General features: G+C 40.0%; 1 protein-coding gene across 1 annotated transcript; it reads right to left on the bottom strand.

Moving 5' to 3' along the window:
- Positions 1-17044: 17044 nt before the first annotated feature.
- LOC142497336 (transcription factor HES-5-like) lies at positions 17045-19383 on the bottom strand. The gene is made up of 3 exons (XM_075604991.1): positions 19264-19383; positions 18918-19101; positions 17045-18357 (listed from the first exon to the last, which is right to left on the bottom strand). Exons 1-3 carry the CDS (start codon positions 19327-19329, stop codon positions 18125-18127), a joined length of 483 nt encoding a protein of 160 aa, XP_075461106.1. The 5' UTR covers positions 19330-19383; the 3' UTR covers positions 17045-18124.
- Positions 19384-26111: the final 6728 nt, after the last annotated feature.

Genomic DNA, 26111 nt, shown 5'->3' on the forward strand with positions numbered 1-26111 from the left:
CGAAATTATCTTCTGTTGCCAAAAGAATGGACCCCCACCCAGATGTCAGGCGTGTGTGTAATACAAAGAACAGAGGCTCATGCACATGGGCTGACTTTCAGAACCTGGGAAAGTTCCACCCACAACGTTTCAGACCTGCTGTCAGAGGCAGATTGTTTTAAATACAACACCCCTATGCTACATTTATTGTGTTTTCAGGGGGGGGGGGAGACATTCAGAGGATAGGGCGGTTTTTGGTCATTTTCCCACATGACACAAAAAAGACTTACTTGCACTAATACCACATACCATAAAATAATGTAAGGGGGAGGGGGAAACAAGAACATAATGTTCTATCTACTTTAGCTTTAAATAATTGGGTTGATACGCATGGTTAATATAAGTCCACCATGGAATTCATGCAATCATTTCGTTTTGCCATAACAAAGTATTTGGGGGAAATGTACAAACAAATGTGTTCTTTATTTTGTTGCCTCCCAAACTGAGGTGACTGACATTGATATATTTTATCATTGTTGACTATAAGCTTTGCAGGGCACTTGAACATTTGAACCCTGGCCTCTGTAGGCATCATCCTTGGCTCTCAAACGCACTTTCTCAAACAATATGTGCAGGGCGTCAGGCTGGCCAGAGGCAATGACTGGCAGGACACCCAGTGAAACAGGAAAATCAAGAAGTGCTTGAGACTTTCACATGCCCTTTTCCAACCACATATTTAACATCAAGTGACAGGCAGTTAGAGGCCACAAGTTCACACGCTCCAAATCTGCCTAATTTGTGGATAGATACATATAGCCAGAAGAACTGGAATTAAGTTATGTCTTCAAGGAATGAAATCATCATACTGTCCGCTTTGCTTGTGTTTTACATGTAATTCTCTAGCTGACACAGAGAGATCTGTAACAAAATAAGGTCATGTTTAGTGCAATCATGTCCTTCTGTGTCGGTATATAAGATTCCATTCTACACACCCCCCCCCCCCCCCTCTCTACCCACAACATCATGGCAATAGTATTCACAGCCACTTCCTGTTGAAATACAATTTCTATTAAAACTAATTATTGTCTATTTTCTTAAATATGAAACATAAATGGAAATGGTTTAAAAATTAACCATGTGTATGCAATAAGTTGTAACAATGGAATAAGTACAGTTGTTTTAATATGTGCATGGAACACTCATAGAGATACATAGATGTGTATTTACTTAGATTATATATGCATAGTTGGTCGTCATAGATTTCCAAATCGGTTACTGTACATCATTCTTATAGACATAGGCAAGAGATGTATAAGTACATTTCCTTATCTCTACAGTCCCCCATACATGCTCAACCTGTTGTAGCATATCATACAGTAATTAAACGGGATACAAGGATTCTGGGCAATTGCGTATATATATATATATATATATATATATATATATATATATATACACACACACACGCAGATAGATATAACATGTAACATTCAAGTAAATGTATCTTGTGGAATAGCACTACTTAGTAATATGGCCCTAAGTGCCTGTTTACAAGCTCTATGATAATGGCCTTTCTAAGGCCTCCATTATAGTGGGGCGCGCCACCGGAACAAATTAATGTAGATCAATGAAGGCGCACATGCTCAAGCGCTACGGAGCGACAGATAACAGAAGAGACAAATGAAATTGTTTTTGCAGCGCAATGACCACATCATGGTTGCATCACGTGAGTGGTTCAGCCAATGAGGGCGAACCGCTCACGTGATGTCATGGCCACGCCTCCACCACGCCTCCCTTACATCTCCCGATCACCTCTGGCCTAGTTTCTGTCATGCGCGGGCAGCCACGTGGCCACTATAATCACAGCCTAATGAGCAAGTGATCATCTGGATTGCCATCAGTGGAAGCCTTCTTCTACCTGCCTTAAAGAAAGTTAATAATTCTGCATGGTTTTCACATTACAAATACATAACATTCACAGAGCTTGGAATTCATACTTATTTGGATTAGCAGGATTCCCTCATTGTTCTTCATGCAATATAACGAAAAGATACAGTAGCCATATTAGCCCAAGAGAAAACTGTAATTTGTCCAGAATAAAATAAAAGTATACTACTTTTCTATATCAGATGGGTGACATCTAAAGTCGTAACTAATGTGGTCTTAAAGCTTATGCACAACATAATTTTTTTCATTCTCATGTCAGTACATTAATATAACTGCCTGAAAAAAAAATGTATTGAAGTAAATATTATCATTTGCATGGTTCATTATCTCTATGTTTTGTTCTTATTCACAGAAGAACCTAATGCACAATCAAATCTCGCAACATAAATCTTTCTAACAAACTGAAGGGAGAATCACTTACAGTTTAGTGGATTTCTCTTTGCGTAAAGGTGCCATTATTTATTTATTATTATTTTTTTTAACTATTTATAGCTGTAATTACGTCCCAAAAGATTTCAAGGAAAGCGCAAAAAAGCTAAAAATGTCTTGAAAATATTGAGCACACGGTTTTTATTTTAAAATCTCATCTCAGAACTGATATATGCATTTAATTATTAGGTAGTGAAGCCAGATATTTTCTCTGAACCCCACAGCATTGATTTATCATTTATCCTGAAAGGGCTACAAATGTACAAGTGGATATCTCTGTATACTACAGCAACGAAAGCAAACTGTAGATGCAAAAACAATGTTTATTGAAAAACATTAACAAAATAGGCTCCTTGAGTTTTAGTTTCAGGGATTGCACAATTGAGAGGTGAATCCACAAGGCCATTATGCAGAAATGTATCAGATTTTGCTTGTGATTGAAAATATACACCTAACATTGAAGATAACATCATGGGCAGTTTGTGACAATAGTGTGACACAACAGTGTGAGTCCTGAGCTTCTTCGTTTCCCACAGTCTTCAGCCTATCACAATCCAGCAATGGACAATGGATGATCCATTAATTACTGCATGGTAAATTGACTGTGGGATTACCCAGCCACCCCAAGCAGATAAGCAGGTGAGTGGTGTTTGTGGAAACAAGGATATGGCTTTAGGCAAATATGCACTGGTGACTTTCTTTTATGAGTAAAAAGGAGGGAAAAGTTTCTCTCAGTATGGAAAAGCACTGGTATGTGAAGGACGCAAGCTGGTCTATACTCTAAAAGGCAAAAGACAGAGGCATTGTAAAGCAAGTTGAGACCTCCTGGTGAAAGGCTCAATATAAAAGTTCTCAGTGCCTAAATACTCAGTCTAAATTGTTTGCATGTATTTATAGGTGGAGTAAAGCTTTAGTTAATGTGTAATAAAATATTGGAGCCGAATTTCAAGTGTTGTTTACAAATGTACCTTTTGAGAGAGACCCCTCATTCTGTTAGGAACGTGTTTCTGTTTTCTTCGAATGCTTGGCCCATCATGCTGATAGGGAATGAAAGAAAAATGAGCTTGACTGAATCTAGCCACAGCCCACACTGACAATGTAAGCAAACTTGTATTTTCCATTGTGGGGAGGGTTCACTAAAGGTAAATAACAAATGGTGTTACGGTGCTTAGCAGCAATTGTATTTATCGTCTTATTAAAATAGTGATCAGGAACTTTTTACTGCAGTGATGTCTCAGCATTATTTTTAATGGCAGTATATGTAAATGACAATGCAAATGAGGAATTCATGTCGAATTACTTATTCACATGCAATTCACTAAACAATGATACCTGGAGATATAGGGTTACTGTCTAAAAATAGCACCAATTTTTATCACCAACCCCAGGCTGGTGTTAGGCCGATCTTGTCCATGTTTATAATGGCCGCAATATACATGGGAAATATAAGACTAGCCAACCTAAAATAGATGCTGAAAACATATAATGTTAACATTGTTGAACTGAATAATATATTTACCCCTTAGAATCCCAACTAGTTCAATCCATAACTAGCTAGCAATGTGGGGGGATACTAAAGGCTTAAAATTTGCACATATGGATGTTATGATTTTTGTATTTTAGTGCTAGCATTATTTCACACTGAGTTTATTCAGTTTTCAGGTATGAAAATGAGAATTCATTTTGCAGACTAATGAATAAATAAATAGTTTTTAGTGAATACTGCAGTAATTCTAAAAAATATTGCTGCAATCCCATTTTTTTACATTTGAACGTGACATTATTGATCTTTAAATCTAGCCATTGTATCTTAGTAAATCAACCAGTTGCATCTTATTCACTGTGACTTCCCCCGTGGGTTAGGGAAACTGGGGGATAATTTTGAAATGCACCTGCTATCTGGATGTCTCTTCTGACTGTACAACTGCTGATAAAACAAACTGCACCAGATTCATAAAGAAACAATTCTGACTGAAGCAATTGTATTTTGTTAATAAATCTGGTGACCTTTCTTTGTGCTAACTTTATTGCGCTAGTTTCGCAGCCAAGAGACTTCAATAAATAATCCCCAACATTTGCACAAACCATTCCTTTGCCAAAAAGTAAATACCCAAATGAAATAGCCCTCAATTCTATGTCACACAGCACCTGCAAGTGGGTGTGAAAAGCATTACCATAGCATTAGTATCATTCAAATATATATATATATACAGTATATATTTCACCTGATCAGCATGTGTTTCTGATAATACATAGTGACTAATTAGACATATACAATCTTAGCCAGCTCAGAACAGAGTCCCACAGTGTTAAATTGTTATATATTTAATTGTGTCAACTGAAGTGCTACTGGGAAAGTACCTGTACAACAGTAAACAAAAAAACCATAGTGCACATCCAGGTGCTGAAAGGGTCTACCGTGACATCGTTGCAGTTTTAACATGTTTTAGCGAAAAGATTGAACGAAATTATCAAAACATGTGTGAAGAAAAACCATATAGGAATTATTCAAATAATTTGTAACATTGGATGTGTATTGGGGGCTTTTTAGTTTGCTGTTTCCATGCTTCTTCTCCTTGCTTCTGGGGATATCTCTCCCAATCCTGGTCCCTGCCTTATTTCTACTTGCTCTCACCCTCGCAAGCCACATGCAACTTCTACTCCTTATGGTGTCAACCCCTCCAACCTCATATCCATCCCCTGACACCCTCCCTCCTCTCTCCCGTTCTCCTGTGCCCTTTGGAATGCTCGCTCCCTCTCTAACAAGTTCCTCTCTGTGCATGACTTCTTTCTCTCTCACTCCCTGCTTCTCTTTGCTATAACTGAGACCTGGCTCACTCAGTCTGACTCTGCTCTGGAAGCTCCCCTCTCCTATGGTGGCCTTTCTTTCTCCCACACTTCGCGCCCTGATGTCAGGGATGGAGGTGTGGGGCTACTCCTCTCTTCTCTCTGCCATTACCGTACCCTTCCTATTCCTCCCTCACTTGCTTTTCCTTCCTTTGAGACTCACACTGTCCAGATCTTCTCTCCTCTTCCTGTCCATGTGGCGGTCATCTATCGCCCACCTACCTCTACTCATCCCCTTCTGCCTTTCTCTCTCACTTTGAATCCTGGATCTCTTTCTTTCTTTCCTCAGATTCCCCTGTTCTTCTCCTTTGGGACATCAACTGCCACATTGATGACCCCTCTCTCCCTTGGGCTTCCCGCTTTCTTTCTCTAACCTCTTCTTTTGGCCTTCAACAGTGGACTGCAGCCAGCACCCACAAGGATGGCCACTACCTAGACCTGGGTTTCACAAAAAACTTTTCTCTCTGCGATTTCTCCATTTCCCCCTTTGCTCTCTTTGACCATCACCTAATCTAATTTTCTCTCTCTCGTTTCTCTCTTTCTCCAGCTCCATCTACCCCTCGCTTCAGCAGAAACCTGCGCTCTATTAACCTACCAGCATTTGATTCCACTTTATGCTCCTCCCTCTCCTCTCTCAGTTCTGCTCCAGATCCTGATAACCTGGTCAGGAACTACAACTCTGCCTTATCCTCCTCTCTTGATCTACATGCCCTGCTTTCTCTCTGCTGTCCTCGCCCCTCTAACCCCAGACCCTGGCTAAATTCCCACACGCGCATGCTGCGTTTCTCCACTCGTTCCGCTGAACACCTCTGGAGGAAATCTCACACTTTCGCAGACTTCCTTCACTACAAATTTATGCTATCCTGTTTCAACACGGCCCTCTCTCAGGCTAAACAAACCTATTTTTCTTCACTAATCAACACACACAAATCTAACCCACGCCGACTCTTCTCTGTCTTTGACTCTCTACTCAAACCACCCCTAGCTGCCTCTACTTCTTCTTCCATTTCACCTCAGGACTTTGGTGACTATTTCAAGGAAAAGGTGGAATCTATTAGTCAGAACATCCCCTCTGTTTCCTCTCCCATCCTACACTGCTTCCTAACTCTCCTCCTGCCTTCCTTGACTCTTTTTCCGCTGTCACAGAGGAGGATGTGTCACTGCTGATCTACTCTTCTCCCTCTACCACTTGCCCTCTTGACCCCATTCCCACCCATCTCCTAAAACATCTTGTTTCTACTATAACCCCTACGCTCACACACATATTTAACACTTCCCTCTACTCTGGTACCTTTCCCTCCTTCTTCAAACATGCAACCGTTATACCATTACTCAAAAACAGCAAGCTTGACCCTACCTGTCTTTCTAACTATCGACCTGTCTCCCTCCTGCCTTTTGCCTCTAAACTCCTTGAACGTCTTGTATTCTCCCTCTTGCTCCACTTTCTCAACACCCATTCTCTCCAAGACCCTCTACAATCTGACTTCCGCACTGCTCACTCGACTGAAACAGCCCTTACTAAAATAACTAATGACCTCCATGCTACCAAAGACAGAGGTCATTACACTCTGCACATATTACTCAACCTCTCTTGACACCGTGGACCACCCTCTTCTCCTCCACATTCTCCATACTCTTGGTATTGGTAAGAAAGCTCTATCCTGGATCTTCTCTTACCTCTCCCATCGTACATTTAATGTCTCTTCTGCTAACACCTCCTCCTCCATCATAGATCTCTCTGTGGGGGTGCAGCAGGGTTCTGTCCTGGGACCTCTTCTCTTTTCTCTGTACACATTTTCTCTAGGTGACCTAATCACATCCCTTGGGTTTAAATATCACCTCTATGCTGACGACACACAAATTTACTTTTCAACCCCTGACCTTACACCTGCTGTACAGACCAAAGTTTCTGAATGTCTCTCTGCGATATCATTCTGGATGGACCTCTGTCGACTTAAACATAACATGGCAAAAACAGAGCTCCTCATACTTCCTCCCAAACCTGGCCTGGAAGTACCACCATTCACCCAGTAGCCCAAGCATGCTGCCTGGGGGTCACACTCGACTTCTCTCTCACATTCTCCTCTCACATTCAAAACGTCTCAAAAACCTGTTACTTTTTCCTCCACAATATTACATAGATACACCCTTTCCTCTGTTGCTCGACTGCTATAACTCTGACTTAGGCCCTCATTCTCTCCTGTCTCGATTACTGTAACCTCCTGCTGTCTGGCGTTCCTGCCTCTCACATGTGTCTCCCCTACAATCTATCCTAAACGCTGCTGCCAGAATCCCTCTACTTTTTCCTAAATCTGTCTCAGCATCTCCCCTGCTGAAATCCCTCTCCTGGCTTCCTATCAAATCCCGCATCACACAATCAATTCTCCTCCTCACTTTTAAAGCTTTACACTCTTCTGTCCCTCCTTACATCTCAGCCCTAATTTCTCGCTATGCACCATCCCGACTCTTGCGTTCTGCTCAAGGATGTCTTCTCTCTACCCCCTTTGTATCTAAAGCCCTTCTCCCACCTTAAACCTTTCTCACTGACTGCCCCACACCTCTGGAATGCCCTTCCCCTCAATATCGACTAGCACTCTCTCTATCCACCTTTAAGACCAACCTTAAGACACATTTGCTTAAAGAAGAACCGTAGATACTACTAGACACATGATATATAAACCTTGGCCCCTGCAGAAGCACTTACCAATATGCCCTCCAACTGTTTTTCTACGTTCCTCCTACATACCAGTTAGATTGTAAGCTCCTCGGAGCAGGGACTATTCTTCCTAAATGTCACGTTTATGTCTGAAGCACTTATTCCCATGACCCTTTATTTATATTATTTGTTATTTATATGATTGTCATGTGTATTACTACTGTGAAGCGCTATATAAATAAAGACATACAATACAATACTCTAACTTTGATAAGATACATTTCCTGTTGAGTACATGTGGTGTTGAATGTCTCTGGCAAACAGTCCCTTGAGTCGTACAATTATACATTAGTCGCACACACACACACCAGAACATGTCTCAACTTGGACCATATGAGAGTATAGATTGAGGTTTATTGTGGCAGGAACAAAACACAGCATTTCAGGTGCAACTCCCTTTGTCAGGTGTAGGTTTAGGTGTGGGCGTAGGCCAAATGACGAAGGGTGCAGTTGCAAGACCCAACAGCAATTTCTTTTGACATTGAGCTAGTTCCTTTATCACGAGGTGTCTTGGCCCTTGTTTACCAAGATTGAACTCTACAAGATAGCGATGCTTTGGCTAAAGGGTTTAAGTAAATAACCAAGAAAAATTATTATTGAAGTATTTAACTTTATACTTATTACCATATATGTTTTGTCAATTGGATGTAGCATTGGGCTCCCCTGGCTTTTGTTGTATACATTTGCCACGCTAACTACTGTAGCATTCCTTTTGACACATATATATATATATAGAGAGAGAGAGAGAGAGAGAGAGAGAGAGAGAGAAAGAGAGAGTAGGAGCGAGAGAGAGAGAGAGAGAGAGAGAGAGAGAGAGAGAGAGAGAGAGAGAGAGAGAGAGAGAGAAGCGAGAGAATCCACTCCAGCAGGAGCAGACACAAGACAGCACTCAAAGATAAGTAAGAAAAATTGTATTCAAAAATAAACATAGCACAAACATGACCAACGTTTCGGTCCTCGTGGGACCTTCATCAGGGTTATGCTTGAGACTAATGGCCAGTGGATCCCTTAAATACCCCCATATCCCCACCAAAATGACTCAACCAGAGTAGCTGATTGACCGTGCATCAAGTCCCATGATCAGACCCAAAGTCGCTGACCCAGGTCCCCAGCTGTCTGTGAGTGGTTTTCTGGGTATGCACCTTAACCCTGGCTGTGCTTAAAACTGTGACCATGCAGCAAGCTTAAGCCTATAGGGAACCATGTTAAAAATGTTTTTTGAAGCAAAAAGTGGCACTGTGTGCTCATTTGCATGTCATTTCCCAGAATCCCTTGCTGCAGTGGAAGTGCTGTGTGCTGGGTGATAATGGGGAAAGGCGGGGTTGCAGACCTGCCTAAGACATGCAGATGAGCATACAGTTGTATTTACATTTATATATATATATATATACATATATATATATATATATATATAATCACCACGACTATTAAGGTTATGGTGGGTAAAAAAAGTGACTAAAACCCTCCACAGTAAAGCATAAAGCAACTGTAAATATTCCTGTATATTCATTTGCATGTCTTAGGCAGGTCTGCAACCCTGTCTTTCACCATTATCACCCAGCAAACAGCACTTCCACTGCAGCAAGGGATTCTGGGAAATGACATGCAAATGAGCACACAGTGCCACTTTTTATCTCATGCTCACATTACATGAGCAACCCTTAGTCAGTGCGCACTGCCCTGAGGAAGGTCCCGTTGGGAGGACCGAAACGTTGGCGGCCTTGTGTTACTGAATACACTTTTTTGATACCATACCTGCAGTGTGCTGTCTCTTTTTGGCTATCAGGATCCCCTGGTCTCCATATGTCTACATACTCTTTATGGGACAAGCATCTGCCTCCTGCTACAAAACCGTGAGTGCTAATCTCCATACCTGACTATATATATATATATATATATATATATATATATATATATATATATAGTGAATAAATTAGAACAAGGCACTCCGTCAGGTAGATAAAGGTGGGTGCAAATCCTGTATGAACAAAATAGGCAATACGATACCGTGTAAGCGAATATCAGAGGCAGCACTCCACGAGGTTGTCAAAAAAATTGTATTTAGTGAGACATCATATCCAACGTTTCAGTCCTCCACACGGGACCTTTCTCAAGGTGATGTACAAACAGAGTGCAATAGAACACATATAAATACCCTACCCAACCATGACAAACAGGTGCAACACATAATTTTATATATATATATATATATATATATATATATATATATATTATGATGGATGGGGTTTGAGCTTGCTGGGAATGTGTGTGTGTTTATTCTAAATAATAACAAACATCATTTTGTACTTTTATAGTCTTTATTTTGGGGGATTTTTCTAGCCAAAATAATCAACCACTTAAATTTTTTTTTTCAAATATTGCCTGAATAACCTCTATCACTTTATGGTGTTTTAACATATGATTTTGAACTTGCAACTTTGCAATATCTTGCATGGTTCACATCGGGAGGAAGGGGTAGCTCAGTCGCTGTCACATGTCACTGTGTTTGAAGTAGGTGTCAGTGTCACCTCTCCTTGGGAAAGTAATTTTATCTCCATGTACCGTAGGCATCAAAAATAGATTGTAAGCTCATTGCGCCTGCAAAATTCTATGTACATCGCTATGTACACTGTCAGTGCGACATAAAAAAAAATATTATTATATCCCAAACACTGAATTGAGTTAAATATCTGAAAAATGAGATGCTGCTAGAAATTACGAATATAGCATAATGTTCTTACATTTGCATTTCCAAGTAGTAAGAAAATCAACAAATATCCAACAGCGGTTTCTATCTATCTTTTCATGTCCTTCATTATGATGTTAATTCACTGGTTCCTCAGTTAAATAGACTGCCTGAAGGTTTCCCGCCATTCCCAAACCCTCACTCAAAGAGAAGAGAAAAAAAGCATGTCACGTGCAGTTTCTGAAAGAATCCGTCTCTCAACGAGCAACAGAGGTTCCACATGCTGACTCTTAGTGATCACAAGAAATACAATGAATACAACCAAATGTTTGGCTGTGTTATGCATGTCCATGAAAAATAGATTAGTTCTTCTCCAAACCCCACACACTTTCAAAAGCTCTGAAGTGCCCTGCTGGTGCTAGATCTTACTGGGAGAATTCTATCAGCAAATCTTTGGAACAATTGGTTGGATATTTCTGAATGAGGCAGCATTTAGTTTCTTCACTGATACAGTTTGTGCGAACTTCTGTCTATAATCCAGTCCATCAGCACATGAATTTGTGAGTCTCTTGCTTGTTGGTGTTTCCCACACTCTGCTACCAATTGTTAACTTCAGCCAACAATAGAGGCCTCAATTACTGTGCAGTAAATTGACTGTGAATGACCTTGGGATAATAACTGATGAACAGGTGGAGGGTGTGTGAGATAAAACCGAGACGCTGGATGAATGGAAGAGAAGCTGGGAAAGTGTTATTGCTTTACAAAGCACACACAGCCTGATGTTTGGAATCACAGGCATTCCACTGGCACATGAACCCATTCTGACAAAACGTTAAAGAGGGGCACACTTCTAGGCGGGAAAAAGATCAAAAGACAGGAAATCTAAATCCATTCAAGCTATGCCTCCTGCTTTTTTTTTTTTCCTGTCTTGCTAAAGAAAATGCGCCAGGCATGTTAGCTTTCAAGGAGATTACTTGTTTTTCTATGAGCTCATGGCAATCTGGAGAATAAAAAAGGATATTCTTCACATGTTAATAAGCCTGGGGTTTACCACACAAAGCGTATACAAAGGGTTTCTTGGCGGGAATCGTTAAGGGAGATTTTTTTGGGGGGGGGAAGGGGGGGTAGGGCAGTAGAATTACTGGCGTATTCATTTAATTCAGCTCTATTTAATAGTGATCCAAAAAAAACATAGGATTACTTTCAATGTAGTAAACTCAAGGGAAACTGGATTTTGGCAAAATAAAATGTAGGTACATGCCACTTAGCCTTCCATCTGACTTCAATAAAACCCCTCTTTCTGCCACTATTTAAAAGCTGCTGACCATAATAACCAACATGTCTCCTTCCAGAGATATCTGGGACCGAAATAAGGGAGGGCTTTTTATTTTTGTACTGATTTGCATTAGGTTTAAGTGACTTTCATCAGAGAGAACATAGGCATAAATATGATAAATTTTTTCAGCTAAATTGTATTCCAAATAAACAGATAATTGGTCGGCCCGGCAATATGTATCACTTCATTTGGAATCTCGGCCCAAGGCACCAAAGGCGAGATAAATTCAGAAATGTCAGATTGAAATAAAAGAGAATACATGCACAGGCAGCTCCTGAAGAAATATATAGTGGCAGAAGCAGAGATGCGTTAAAACGTTCGGTTCAGGGACATTCTGTGCTGAGATGCTCTTATCAGCGCTGCTAGAGAAAAAGCAACTTTCAATGGGTTAAACATTAAAGTGAAAATAGCCATATTTTTAGTACAAACTAATTTCACTGTTTTTTGTAATAGAAAAAAAAACTCTGCCCCTTTCCCCCCCTCTATTTATCTGTTTTTTTAACTTTTCCCATTTTTTCCACCCGCATATTATTTATTTTTTAAACACGAGTGATGGTTATTTTCAAACTCCCGTAATTTTGAGGATACTTGAAAATGCAAATAAATAATTTGCATTTTCAAGATGATTTAGCATTTTTGGCAAAAAAGTTTCCCCATCTCCAGCAGCTCCATCACAGTTTCCCTGCAGATCTATGTATGGGAAGCCTACTACCATTTGCACTTTCAAGAGTTGTTGGTACACACAGGTTGCCACTGTTCTTAACTCCTGACTTCACTATAACGGTTATTCATTAAACTGTGATAGTGCCGATCAGGGTGCTATCTCACGGAAACTTCCCATGACGTCAATGTTAATTTTAAGTTTTATCAAACTGTTAACTAATTGGTTCTGCCAGGGGATATGACCTGTTCATCATATTTTGAATGGTTCGCTTGGAGGGGTCATTTGGACAGTCAGGATAATATGTAAGTTTGCTACCCAAGTTTGTATAACAGCCAAGGTACCTTATCCTCTGGAATCGTGTAACATTATGGGAATACAGTTTCTTGGGGCATAACAGCATTATTATTGTGGAACTTGCCTGATGAGTAGGGCTACTCATGAGTTGGGTTACTCTTAGGTAAATTCAAATAGATAATACATGATAGACTTACCAACTCATATGTGCCTGGTATGATAGACGTACCTACTCATATGTGCCTGGTATGATAGACGTACCTACTCATATGTGCCTGGTATGATAGACGTACCTACTCATATGTGCCTGGTATGATAGACGTACCTACTCATATGTGCCTGGTAGGGGAGGGGGGGGGGGGGAGGTTATCACTGTTCACATTGCTTTTTTGTTTCAAATAATTGTTATTGATTTTTTTCACATTGCAAGATAACAAGATATAAAACGACATCATAAAACAGTAACGTAGACCAGTATGTTATATTACAATGTTTAATACAACTATATAATAATAATTAAAAAAATTAAATATTAAATTTAAATTTAAAGTTAAAGAAAAGTGTTCTGGGAGGGGGAAAGGGAGAAGGGGGAGCGGCACCATCTCAACTTTATTTCCGACTAAATTTTGTAGTTCAGTCTCCTGCGTCTTAAACATTTGAAGAATTGTAATTTTGATTTAGTTTAAGTGTAAATTCAAAATTGTTTAAATTCCCAGGCAGATCAGATACGACCATCCAGTTCTTGCTGATGATTATTTATTCATTAAGCCAAAGGGCCCAAGTTTTGTCAAATCTATCTGTAGAATGTTTAAGGAAAGCGGTGAGTCTCTCCATCAACATTACACTGTCAATCCTTCTTTCTACTGTTAGTCCGGAGGGGGGAAGTGGGCTTTTCCAGACAGCAGCTATTGAGCATGTGGCAGCTGTTAAGATATCGGAGACCAGGCGTCTCATTGTATAATTCTCCTCCTCTCTTCGTTTCGCCAGTAAATAGGTCAGTGGAGCTAAGGGGATCTCTTGACCAGTTACTGAGTCTATAATTTCCTGAATAGTAGTCCAATATGTTTGTATATTTGGGCAGTACCACCAGATGTGGACCATATCTCCGACTAGTCCACAGTTACTCCAGCACTGGTCAGAGGTTTCAGGGTAAATCTGTTTGAGCCTCTTTGGGGTGAGGTACCACTGGTATATAATTTACTGGTATATATGTTCTCTTTAGTTACAGTGCACATGAATGTTTTAGCCACATTTTCCCATATATTACTCCAATCTTCTCTATCGATTTCCACGCTTTGGTCACTGGCCCACTTAGTAATATACTGTAGTTATGATCTGGAGTGTTTCCTGCTGCTTCGATTCCTGTATGTATTGTGGTTATTAAACCTTTCTGGTAAGTACCTTCAAAATTGGATAGTTCTGGGAAGTCCAGATTCCTTGATAGTTTATGGAGAAAATGTCTAATTTGGAGATATTTAAATATAGATATATCTTTGGAGTTGGCTTTAATACATAGTTCCCGATAACTCCGTAGTTTACCTTTATGGAATACACATTGTTTACAGGGCTGCACGCGACCCGCCTCCACTCATTGTGCGGCCTGTGGTGGCTTTCCCCGTCCTCCTCCCTCCTGAGCCCGCTTGCCCCCTCCTCTCCCGCGAGCCGCTCTCGGGGCCGCGAGACGCTCCCTGCCCCCCCCCCCCTCCTGGCCGCGAGCCACTTCTCTCCCCCCCCACCCCGCGAGACAGCTTGCCCCCTCCTCTCCTGCGAGCCGTACTCCCGGCCGTGGGCAGCGAGTCGCTTTCCCCCCCCCCCCCCCCTCCTGGCAGCGAGCCACTTCTCCCCCCCCCCCGCGAGCCAGCTTGCCCCCTCCTCTCCCGCGAGCCGCTCTCCCGGCCGCAGACCGTGAGCCGCTTCTACCCCCCCACCCCCCCTCCTGGCCGCGTGCCGCTTCTCCCCCCCCCCTCCTGGCCGCGAGTCGCTAACCGCTCACCCCTCCACCTCCTCGAACCTGCTCTCAGAGTCCTGCCTGCTCTGCCACTGTGAGGTACCGTTGGGGGGGAGGTGAGGCGCAGGGATTTGAGGTGCAGGAGGGTGAGGTGCAGGGGAGTGAGGTGCAGGGGAGTGAGGTGCAGGGGAGTGAGGTGCAGGGGAGTGAGGTGCAGGGATGTGAGGTGCAGGAGGGTGAGGTGCAGGAGGGTGAGGTGCAGGAGGATGAGGTGCAGGGGAGTGAGGTGCAGGGGAGTGAGGTGCAGGGATGTGAGGTGCAGGGGTGAGAGGTGCAGGGGAGTGAGGTACAGGGGAGTGAGGTGCAGGAGGGTGAGGTGCAGGGGAGTGAGGTGAGGTGCAGGAGGGTGAGGTGAGGTGCAGGGGGGTGAGGTGCAGGGGGGGTCATTGGAGGTGCAGGGGGGTCATTGGAGGTGCAGGGGGGTCATTGGAGGTGCAGGGGGGGTCATTGGAGGTGCAGGGGGGTCATTGGAGGTGCAGGGGGGGGTCATTGGAGGTGCAAGGGGGGGTCATTGGAGGTGCAGGGGGGTCATTGGAGGTGCGGGGGGGTGGGATGTGCGTTGTGTGCAGGGGGTATTGTGTGTTTGATGTGGAGGGGGAGTATTATGTGTGTGGGTGAGGGGGACAGATGGGGGTATGAGAGATAGATGGGGAGTATCGCAAGGGTTAATAGTGAGGGGTTCTGGGGGAGATATGAGGATGATGATGATGAGAGGTGTTCGAGGAGAGATGATGATGATGACAGGTGTTGGAGGAGAGATGATGATGATGATGATGATGATGATGATGATGATGATGATGATGATTTTACCCGTGCGGCCCAAATTTTTTTTCCTTGGAGCACTTCGGCCCTTCTCGCTTTACGAGTTGTGCGGGCCAAACTTTAATATATCAGAGCCTCCAGCAAAAACATAGGGAATACAGAAATCCCCCAACTATATGCACACTAAACCTGTACTCACATGTTGACCTATCTATCAGTGCATAACCCTATACCCCTAAATAGGGGTGTACACTAATAGATTGGTCGACATATGTGAGTACAGGTTAAGTGTGCATATGATTAGGGGCTTTCTGTCTTCCCTATGTCTTTGTTGGTACTCTTTCAATGTTGACTCATTATTTCCCCTACAGCACCTACCTATTTCATGAGGTTGAGCGGATACCCCCCGTGCTGTCTATATACCAGAGCTTGCAAAAAAGAACTGTTTCATATGTGCATAATTTTACCGTGACTCATTCTAGGAAGTCAGAGCAGTTGTAGTGTATAATTCACCTGTAGGATATGCCTAACCTATTCTGATTTCTGGTGGCCTTATCTATCTATCACAGTTAGCACAGTGTAGAAAGAATCAGGTTTGCAGGTGCCTCCGCCCATTCTCTTTTTATGCACCAAACATACAGTATAAGGGACCATGGTTAATTGCTAAAAAGTGGCATAGATGGTAACTTGAAGCACATTGCTGGAATGTTGTGTTCTGCACCATGGGAGACTCCATGGGCTACGTTTATGTCTGAAGCACTTATTTCCATGACCTGTTATTTATATTATTTGTTATTTATATGATTGTCACGTGTATTACTAATGTGAAGCGCTATGTACATTAATGGCGCTATATAAATAAAGACATACAATACTCCTATCCCCACTTGTGCAATAATTTAGAGCAACTTATAGAAGCTATTAAGTTTTGTTTGTTTGTTAAAATAAGGATTTGAACTGATTTTTATTGACAGGTTTATGCTAGTGTAGAAACCAGTGCAAACATCTAAAGTGACTTTATATAGCACCAGGATGGTGAATCAACCCTTTTCAAACTCACGACAGGCTTGAATAACATTTTAAAAGAAAAAGAAAAAAAGTCAGACTTCTTGAGCTATAACATAAGTACATGACCTCCTGTGAGAATAAACAACATCAGTGTTGATAGTTACTGGCCAATCGTGCAAATGTTTCATCCTTTTTTTACAGTAGGGTAAAGTTACAAAGATTATTGTGAAGCAAATTTCACATGACTTCAGTATTGAATGGGTAAATGAACAGTTTCAGTAGTAAATATGTTATAGGGGAAGAAACCAGACATTTTATTTGCAAATCTATTTTATTTTTAAGATTTCAGTTAAATATAATGAACATGATCTGAAAATTCAAAATACATTTAGGTGCAACATTAATATGACATAGCACACACACACACACACACACACACACACACACACACACACACACACACACACACACACACACACACACACACACACACACACACACACACACACACACACACACACACACACACACACACACACACACACACACACACACACACACACACACACTACATGATTTAATGCAATAGGAAGGAAACAATATAAAAATAAATGCATGTTGATTGTAATGTACTAATATTTACTACTAGTAAGTGTTTTAGCTATACACAGAGGCCTTTACAAAAGACAATATAAATGTAAAGTTTATCAATAGCTAGATACAGTTTAAAAACAAACTCACACTACTTTCCTAACTACTATGTGGGTATATATGCAATAAAACCACTTCTGGGGTTGAAACATTGCTGCTAAATCATAGTGTGAGCAGCTGTAATTTACAAAAAACAGGCTGAACATGCAGTGCAGGCACAGGAGGTCATATGAAATTCCAGTACAATTTTGGCCTCCTTTTGCAAGCATGAGTTGGACATTGTAATGACCTTTCACTCGCCTTATATACACAGTCTACAAATTCTAATAAAGCGCAATGCAATGTTAATGACCTCTTATTTACTGGGTATGTTTAACCCCTTTTCTGCCAGGGGCCACCAATGCGTTGCTCAAGGTTTAAGAAGATACAGGTAGCAAAAATGTTTGTCATTTTATTGTCTTAACCTTTTCATTGTCATAAGGAAAATGTAATCTTGTCTCTAAAACTGTAAACCCTAATATGCACATGAGAAATTCCCATCATAACACACATACAGTATATATACACACAAGTGCTTTTACTGTTTCTTGTAAATACTTAGTCTGAAACCACTTCAACATGAAGCAACAAATAATCAAATGTGAAAAATAATTTTTCTACTTCAAGAGGAATTAAGGGCCATTCCAGAAATGCCCTGTTCCTCTGTTTCTGTAAAGGAGACAGTCTGACATTCTTCATGGCTGATAGGAACTGCAATATGTAGAACCTCCAGCATTGAGGAGTGAAAAAGCTGTATTTTACCAAGGTCTCCAGATCACTGCTGCAGTGTTTGAAGTTGGGAGCTTGGTGCTGGGAGCACATTGAGGCAATTCCCTGTCAGCAGGCAGAGGTCTGCTGAAATGCTGTATCAGTTTCTTGTTTGTTGGCTTCTGCTTCTCAGTATAAGACAGAAATTGAAGCGTCTCCTCCAGACACCTGCTGTAGCCTTGTTTGTAGTCCTTGAAAGGATGGTTTGGGGCAAATGAATTGGCTAGTAAAGAAAAATATATATGTTAATATCCTGTTAAATTTGTTGGTTTTACCTATATCTACAACAATCATTATTCAGTGCATTGTACAGTCACAGCAAACACTTAGTTGTAACTTAAAGTGTATAGTCTTAAAGCTATGCGAATGTTCAAATTGGAGTAGAACCAAATGCAATGTATAGTTTGTTTAACTCTGTATATATTTTTTTGTCCCCCTTTCATTTTGTCACCAACTGTTACAGTTAGTATTTCAACCAACAAGAGGAAATCTCAACATGAAATCCCAACTGCTATTTTATACAGCAAATTATAACCAGATAATTGATTTACATACACTGGATAAGAAGAGAAGTAGTAACGATTAGAGGCCTACTCTGCAAAAATCCACTAAAAGTACACTGCATAGTCCGTTCACTGAATATGTGATTCTAACGTGTCCCTAGTACAGAAAAAACTAGCTTTGAAAAAATGATATACAGTACAAATACTCATTTTCAAAAACAGAATTCAGATCAAGTTCCTGGCTATAGCCAAGAGGGAATGTACAATGTAGGGCCCTTACCATTAATATGAAGCTGGTGTTGCTGTGTCAAGTAGTTTACTGTCATTTCTAGGATGTCAGCCTTCTCCAGTTTGGAGTTAGGTTGGTGCCTCTGAAATTCCTTCTCCAGCAACAGCCTCAGTTGTTTAATGCAACTGTTTATCCGGTCACGTCTCATCTTTTCCACCACTGGTTTCCTCAGTTGCTAAAAGAAAATACCATAAAGGTCTGTTTAAATGCAATGAAACACACACACATAAATAATGTATGATAGCCCACCTATTACCCAAGGGGACTGACACAAAATATGTTGCTGGCCCCTCTCGTAACAAATGCTTAAAAAAGAGCGCATTAAATTGATACATACCCTGAGAGTATTTTTGGGTTTCAGGTTATCATTGTTTAAGTCCATAGTAATGTTGGATGAAGCCATTTATTCAACAATATCAGTGCAGATGTAACCCTGCAATATTCTGTTTGCGCTGTTCTTTGCAGCAGATGTGAATCTGTCTTCTATTTATACCTCCATATCAGCAGCAGAATCTGTGAGTCCTCAGCTTGTTGAAGTTTCCCACAGTCAGCAGCCAATCAAAGATCTGCCTCAAACAATACATGGAGCTTCAATTACTAGATGCTAAATTAACTGTGGAACTGCCTTAGGATAACAACCCTCTGTTAAGGAGCAGGTGGAGTGTGGAATGACAATAGGGAAGAAGTCTGTAATGATACATTAGATTCTGGGAAAGACTCGTGTGGTCAAGAGACACGTGCTCCGTGCGTATGATGGGAAGGATCAAATATTCTGTAAATGAAAACGTGTGAGAGAGCTTGTGAAACTAGGCAGGGTGCTGGATAATAGTTTCCACAATCTTTTAACATATATTTTTTAGAGGAAGCTGGCATGTACATATGTCAAATAAACATGAAACCTTACTCTGATTAAAAAAAAAAAAGAACCTTTAAGGAAGAGAACATCTATACATTAATTTGAAATTTTAACATTTATTATGAAAAGTTGCCAATGAATTACATGAAGCAAAATCCCAAGGTCACTTTTCCATATTAATCCTACACGATCTCTCAGCTGCTTTTTTTAAAATAACGCTTTATTTTTCCATACGAATTTTCAAACTATAAAAGTTTACAGTGCTCACATGTAACGAAAGATCATTTTTTTTTGTTAGTATAGTGTTGATATTGTGAACAATATTATCGCAGGTGGAAACAAGGAAAAAAGAGAGAGAAGGGGTGAGGGAAGGGGAAATAAAAAATGTGGGGAAGGGTCCATTGGGGAGGAGGGGGGGAGTGTCACCACACTGTATTAATACATAATTTTTTATACATACATATTTCATCAAAAAGGTACATATACAGATGCAGCGGCCGTTATCCGTCATTTCACGGGTTGTATTCCTTTGCACACCCCGTGTTGGTTCTAGATTTCGTGAAATTTTCCCGCGTTATGACTCGAGTTTACTAGTGTTTTGAGTGAGTGCCGAAAATTGCATTTTAGCGTTGTCTGCAATACTGTCGAGAAACTCAAGAGGGCGATCGCGAGTTGTTGTCTTAAAAAATCTAATTGCAATTCAAAAATTGATTAACACACACATTCCAAGCTAGCTCAAACTCCCACACCCACCACATCATGAATATATATTTATGTCAAAAAGAGTGCTTCTGGGCGTGGCAAATGTATACAACAAAAGACAGGGGTGCCGAATGCTACATCTAATTGACAAAACATATAAAGTAATAAGTATAAAGTTTAAATACTTCAATAATTATAATATTAACTTGGTTATTTAGTTAAACCCTTTGGCCAAATCGTCATAAGCCTGCATACCATGTCAAGGAAAAAAGTGAATTGCGCTCTAAAAAATGTGTTATTGTGCTCTTAGTGATATTGATAATACAAATAAGAGAACCTGTTTACAATATGAGAGGTTTATGCTGCTGCGCTCGTGGTACCGCTCCACAACCAAACTAGTGCAAAAACAAAGAAAGAGACAGCGCAAAAAACCTCATTGTGCAATATTTAAACAAAATTGTATTAGTAAACTGGTGAGTATCACACGTACATCAATATAGTTAGATTTATGCAGAACATGTTATGGACATGTTACCAATCTGTGCTCAGGGTACAGGACTTCTAGGTCAGCTGGCTTCTCACAGGTCTCGTGGAACAGCATACAGGATACAGCAGTCGTCACCGCAGGGGAACTACCACTCCAAATGAAGGGAACACTCCGATACCGAGTGTCACGGTGGAAAGTCCTATCACCTGTATCCAGCCCTCTGAACACCAGCTTTAAACCCCACACGGGGCGGAGAATGATTCGGCTCTGTATGCCGCAGCAGGTAACCTCACCGTCAGCCGCTTACTCGGAGAACGCTAGACGCACATCCGTGATGTCATCGGGCGGCGTCAGCGTCGTGCGCGAGTGAGTCACTGCTTGAGGAAGCTGGAAGTCCCAAAAATGTCCCGTATAGTGCCCGCTTGGGGTCACGAGCAAATAGACAATGTATAGTAATAAAACATCCAGTATAAAGGAATAAATGAATGCGCCCTCAGTCCAACGCGTTTCGTGTTTACAACACTTCGTCAGGGAATGGAGGATTAATTCATAGGGGCGCTTCATATACCCACAGATCTCTTATGATTGGCTGCTTATCAAAAAGTCCAGCCTCTCTTGTGGGAGGTACAATAAAACACAAGTGTTTCCAAGCAAACATAATTATTTTACATAAAATACACACAATATATTTATTTAATCAAACAAAGAACTTTTTGGCGATGTTGCTAGAAATATAAAAAAACATATATTAGTACATAAAATCAAACACTTGATATAATTGTTATTAAAAATCTATATAGATATATACGAAAGAGGAAAAAAGAAAAATATATAGGAGAGGTATAACACCAGTTTTGTGACCTACATAGAGAATACACCTTTACTATAAAAATGACAGATTTTAAAAAATTATTAATTGTTATAACATATTTTAAAACAGTAATTTAAAATTATTTAGAATTATTTAGTAAAGAGACCAAACATCGAGTTCTTCATTAAGTCCTAGAGGGGACAGAGTTTGCATTTTATAGATCCACAGACTTTCCTGTTTTGAAAGCATCTTATCTCTATCTCCCCCACGTCTTCCAGTGTTAACAATTTGGATACCAATATACTTCAAGAGACTAGAGTCACAGTTATGTTTATTTTTAAAATGTCTAGAAACACTATGATGTTCTAAACCTAATTTGATGTTTCTAGCGTGCTCTAGTATCCGAATCCTCAAATATCTTTTAGTACGTCCAATATATTGGTACCCACATGGGCATTGAAGCAAATAGACTACATGTGTTGATTTGCAAGAAATGCAGTCTTTCACCGTAAAACATTCCTTTGTTGTATTTGAAATGAATTTTTTACGGTCAGTATGGAGCATTTTACAAGCTTTACATCTACCGCAACTAAAGTTGCCATTAGGTCTTACAGGTAACCAGGTTGTCCCCGATTGTGAATCAATTGGGGGACCAATATCACTGGGTGCCAGATAGTGTTTTAAATTTTTTGCTCTACGGTAGATGAAGCTTGGTGTGGACTGTAGAGATGGGCCAAGGATAGGGTCATTACATAGAATATTCCAGCTATTACTTATAATTTTCTGGATATTTCTACTGACTGAGTTATACTCAGTGACAAAAGGGACTTTAATTACATTGTCAATATTTCTATCCTCTGTCACAATTTTAGTCTTATTTTGTATCAGAAGCGACTCTCTGTCCATGTCATAAACCTTTGCTAGTGATTTAGTGAGGAGGGCCCTGTCGTATCCACGTTCAGTGAATTTATCAAATAAGAGCGCCGATTGGCTCTCAAAATCAGACAATAGACTGCAGTTACATCTTATACGCATAAACTGGCTCTGTGGGATGTTATCTATCCAGGACCGTTTATGGTTGCTTGATGATAATATGAAGCTATTTGAGTCCACTTTCTTGAAGAAAGTTTTTGTATTAATTTTCATATCTATTCTAGACTCTAGATGAAGGTCTAGAAAGTGAATCTCTCTGTCATTAGATTCAGCTATAAACCTCAAGTTGAAGGTGTTTTTATTAAGATATATCTTAAAAAGTTCCAAAGTGTTCTCATCACCCTCCCAAATGCACAAAATATCGTCAATATATCTTTTCCAAACAATTACATGGTTTGAGAAGGGATTATTATGCCAGATGTGTTGGTCCTCCCATGATCCCATGTAAATGTTGGCGTAGCTAGGGGCAAAACGTGTCCCCATAGCCGTACCACAATTCTGAATATAATGTTGATTCAGAAAAAGGAAATAATTGTGGGACAATATAAATTTAATTGCATTGACGATAAACTCACAATTCAGAGGGTGTAATTCAGGATCCTTCATTAGGATCTCACTGACGGCTTGTGTACCTTTATCATGGGGAATACAGGTATATAACGACTGGACGTCGAAAGTAGCCCATCTATAGTTTTCTTGCCATTTTATTGTTTTCACTAAATGGAGAACTGCCGTTGTATCTTTTATGTAAGATGGCTGTACTTTTACATACTTCTGTTAAAAAAAGTCTATATACTCAGACAAATTGGCCGTCAGTGAGCTAATGCCAGAGATTATTGGCCTACCTGGTGGATCAGTCAGTGATTTGTGTATTTTGGGAAGGTGATAGTACACTGGAACCGTAGGAAATTGTGCATATAAAAACTGAAATTCAGCTTTATTAATTACAGTGGATTCAATAGCTTCATCCAAAAGATTTTTTAAATCCTTAAGGTATTCATTTGTAGGATCGTGGGGGAGTTTACCATAGTAAATAGGGTCATTTAATATACGGAATGCTTCCTTTTCATAGTCCCTTCTATTTTGAAGCACTACCCTTCCCCCTTTGTCTGCTTGTCTTATGATTAATTCATTATTGTCCTGTAATTCTTTAAGGGCTAAATGCTCATTGTACTTTAAATTATGTTGAATATCTGTGGACTTAAAGTTTTTTACTAATGAAATGAACTCGTTATTGACTATATTAAAAAATGAATCAATAAAACTGCCTTTACTATTAGCAGGATAAAATCGAGATGGTGGTTTAAAAGGCGTATGTTGACAAAGTGTGTCCTCAAAAGCATCATCTCCAGAGACTTGATCTGTCTCCACTAATGTGTAATTAATGCTTCTTTCCTTTTTAAGAAAGTGCCTTTTCAAAGTCAAGTTTCTCGTAAATTTGTGTAAATCAGAGAATAACTGGAACCCATTTGGGCCACTTGACTTTGAAAATTTTAAGCCCTTATTTAGAACTTGTTTTTGGCAAGGAGATAATGTGATTGAAGATAGGTTAAAAATACCATCCACTTTATCATTTGAGCCTAGTTGGATTTCCTTCTCTGTTTGGGGTTTCCGGCCCCCTCTTGTCCCTCTTCTGGTGAATGATGTCTTTTTTGGGATCTCGATATCTCTTGGCTTTTTATCTTTTATCTTTCTTTAGCTCACGTTTTGCGGCACTTTAAATTGTATTTTTGTTGTATTACACTACAGCTTTTTACCATGGCATGGACCTTGTCCAGCTGCAGAGAAAAAAGAGCAGCACTCTTTGATTCAATGTTTAAGGATGAGAATAAGGTCTTTGAAGATGATGATATATCTGAAATTTCTGTTGAAACACATTTCAAACAACTAGAAAATTTACTAATGGTTGAAAGCAAATTATGGTTAGAACGTAACACCCTCCAAAGATATTTGGATTGTAATAGGGCCCCACGTGGATTACGGTTTCAGAAAAACCCCACGTTTGGGAGAGACAATGTCCACTTCATGAAAGAGTGGGATAGGATCCTAGAAGAGTGTTCTAGAGATCTGATGAGACTCATTATATATGAGCGTAGTAAAACTATCACAGAATTGGAAAAGGATATCGGTAAAAAAAAAATTAATACTAGAACCTTTAATAATTAATACTGATTGTTCTAAATTAGAATGCGAACTTAAAATGAACTTAGAAACAGTTACGGAGGAAATCATGTTGAATAAACAGAAAAAATTCTACCGTGATAAATACGATTACGATAACGGTAGACAGAAAGATTGGAATAGGTTTGAAAAATAAAAAAATAAAAGTGGTAATAAGACTGGTCAAAATCCCCCGCTAAATAATCAGAAAAAACAAAGGTATGGTAGTCACCGCACCGAAGGGAATAGAGATCAGGGTGAACAACATAAGGAACATCAAAAATCATACAAACCTTATCCTAAAAAGAATCAAGAAAAATATTATAAAAACTATAAAAATAAAAGAAGAGATAGTTCTAATACCAGATCAGAATATTCAAAACATGGAGAGTCTAACTATAGAGAGAAACAGTATGATAAATATGAACGAGCTAGTACACCACCCCGAACGAACTCTGAGCGCCAATCTCCACAACGTTCCCTTTTTCTGGAGGCCCTGAAATCACGATATTTGGGTCCGACAGAGAAAGGAAAATTGGAGAGAGAAAAACAGATAAAAAGCCAAGAGATATCGAGATCCCAAAAAAGACATCATTCACCAGAAGAGGGACAAGAGGGGGGCGGAAACCCCAAACAGAGAAGGGAATCCAACTAGGCTCAAATGATAAAGTGGATGGTATTTTTAACCTATCTTCAATCACATTATCTCCTTGCCAAAAACAAGTTCTAAATAAGGGCTTAAAATTTTCAAAGTCAAGTGGCCCAAATGGGTTCCAGTTATTCTCTGATTTACACAAATTTACGAGAAACTTGACTTTGAAAAGGCACTTTCTTAAAAAGGAAAGAAGCATTAATTACACATTAGTGGAGACAGATCAAGTCTCTGGAGATGATGCTTTTGAGGACACACTTTGTCAACATACGCCTTTTAAACCACCATCTCGATTTTATCCTGCTAATAGTAAAGGCAGTTTTATTGATTCATTTTTTAATATAGTCAATAACGAGTTCATTTCATTAGTAAAAAACTTTAAGTCCACAAATATTCAACATAATTTAAAGTACAATGAGCATTTAGCCCTTAAAGAATTACAGGACAATAATGAATTAATCATAAGACAAGCAGACAAAGGGGGAAGGGTAGTGCTTCAAAATAGAAGGGACTATGAAAAGGAAGCATTCCGTATATTAAATGACCCTATTTACTATGGTAAACTCCCCCACGATCCTACAAAT

This window comes from Ascaphus truei, chromosome 6 (assembly GCF_040206685.1).
Source record: "Ascaphus truei isolate aAscTru1 chromosome 6, aAscTru1.hap1, whole genome shotgun sequence".
Lineage (NCBI taxonomy): Eukaryota > Metazoa > Chordata > Amphibia > Anura > Ascaphidae > Ascaphus > Ascaphus truei.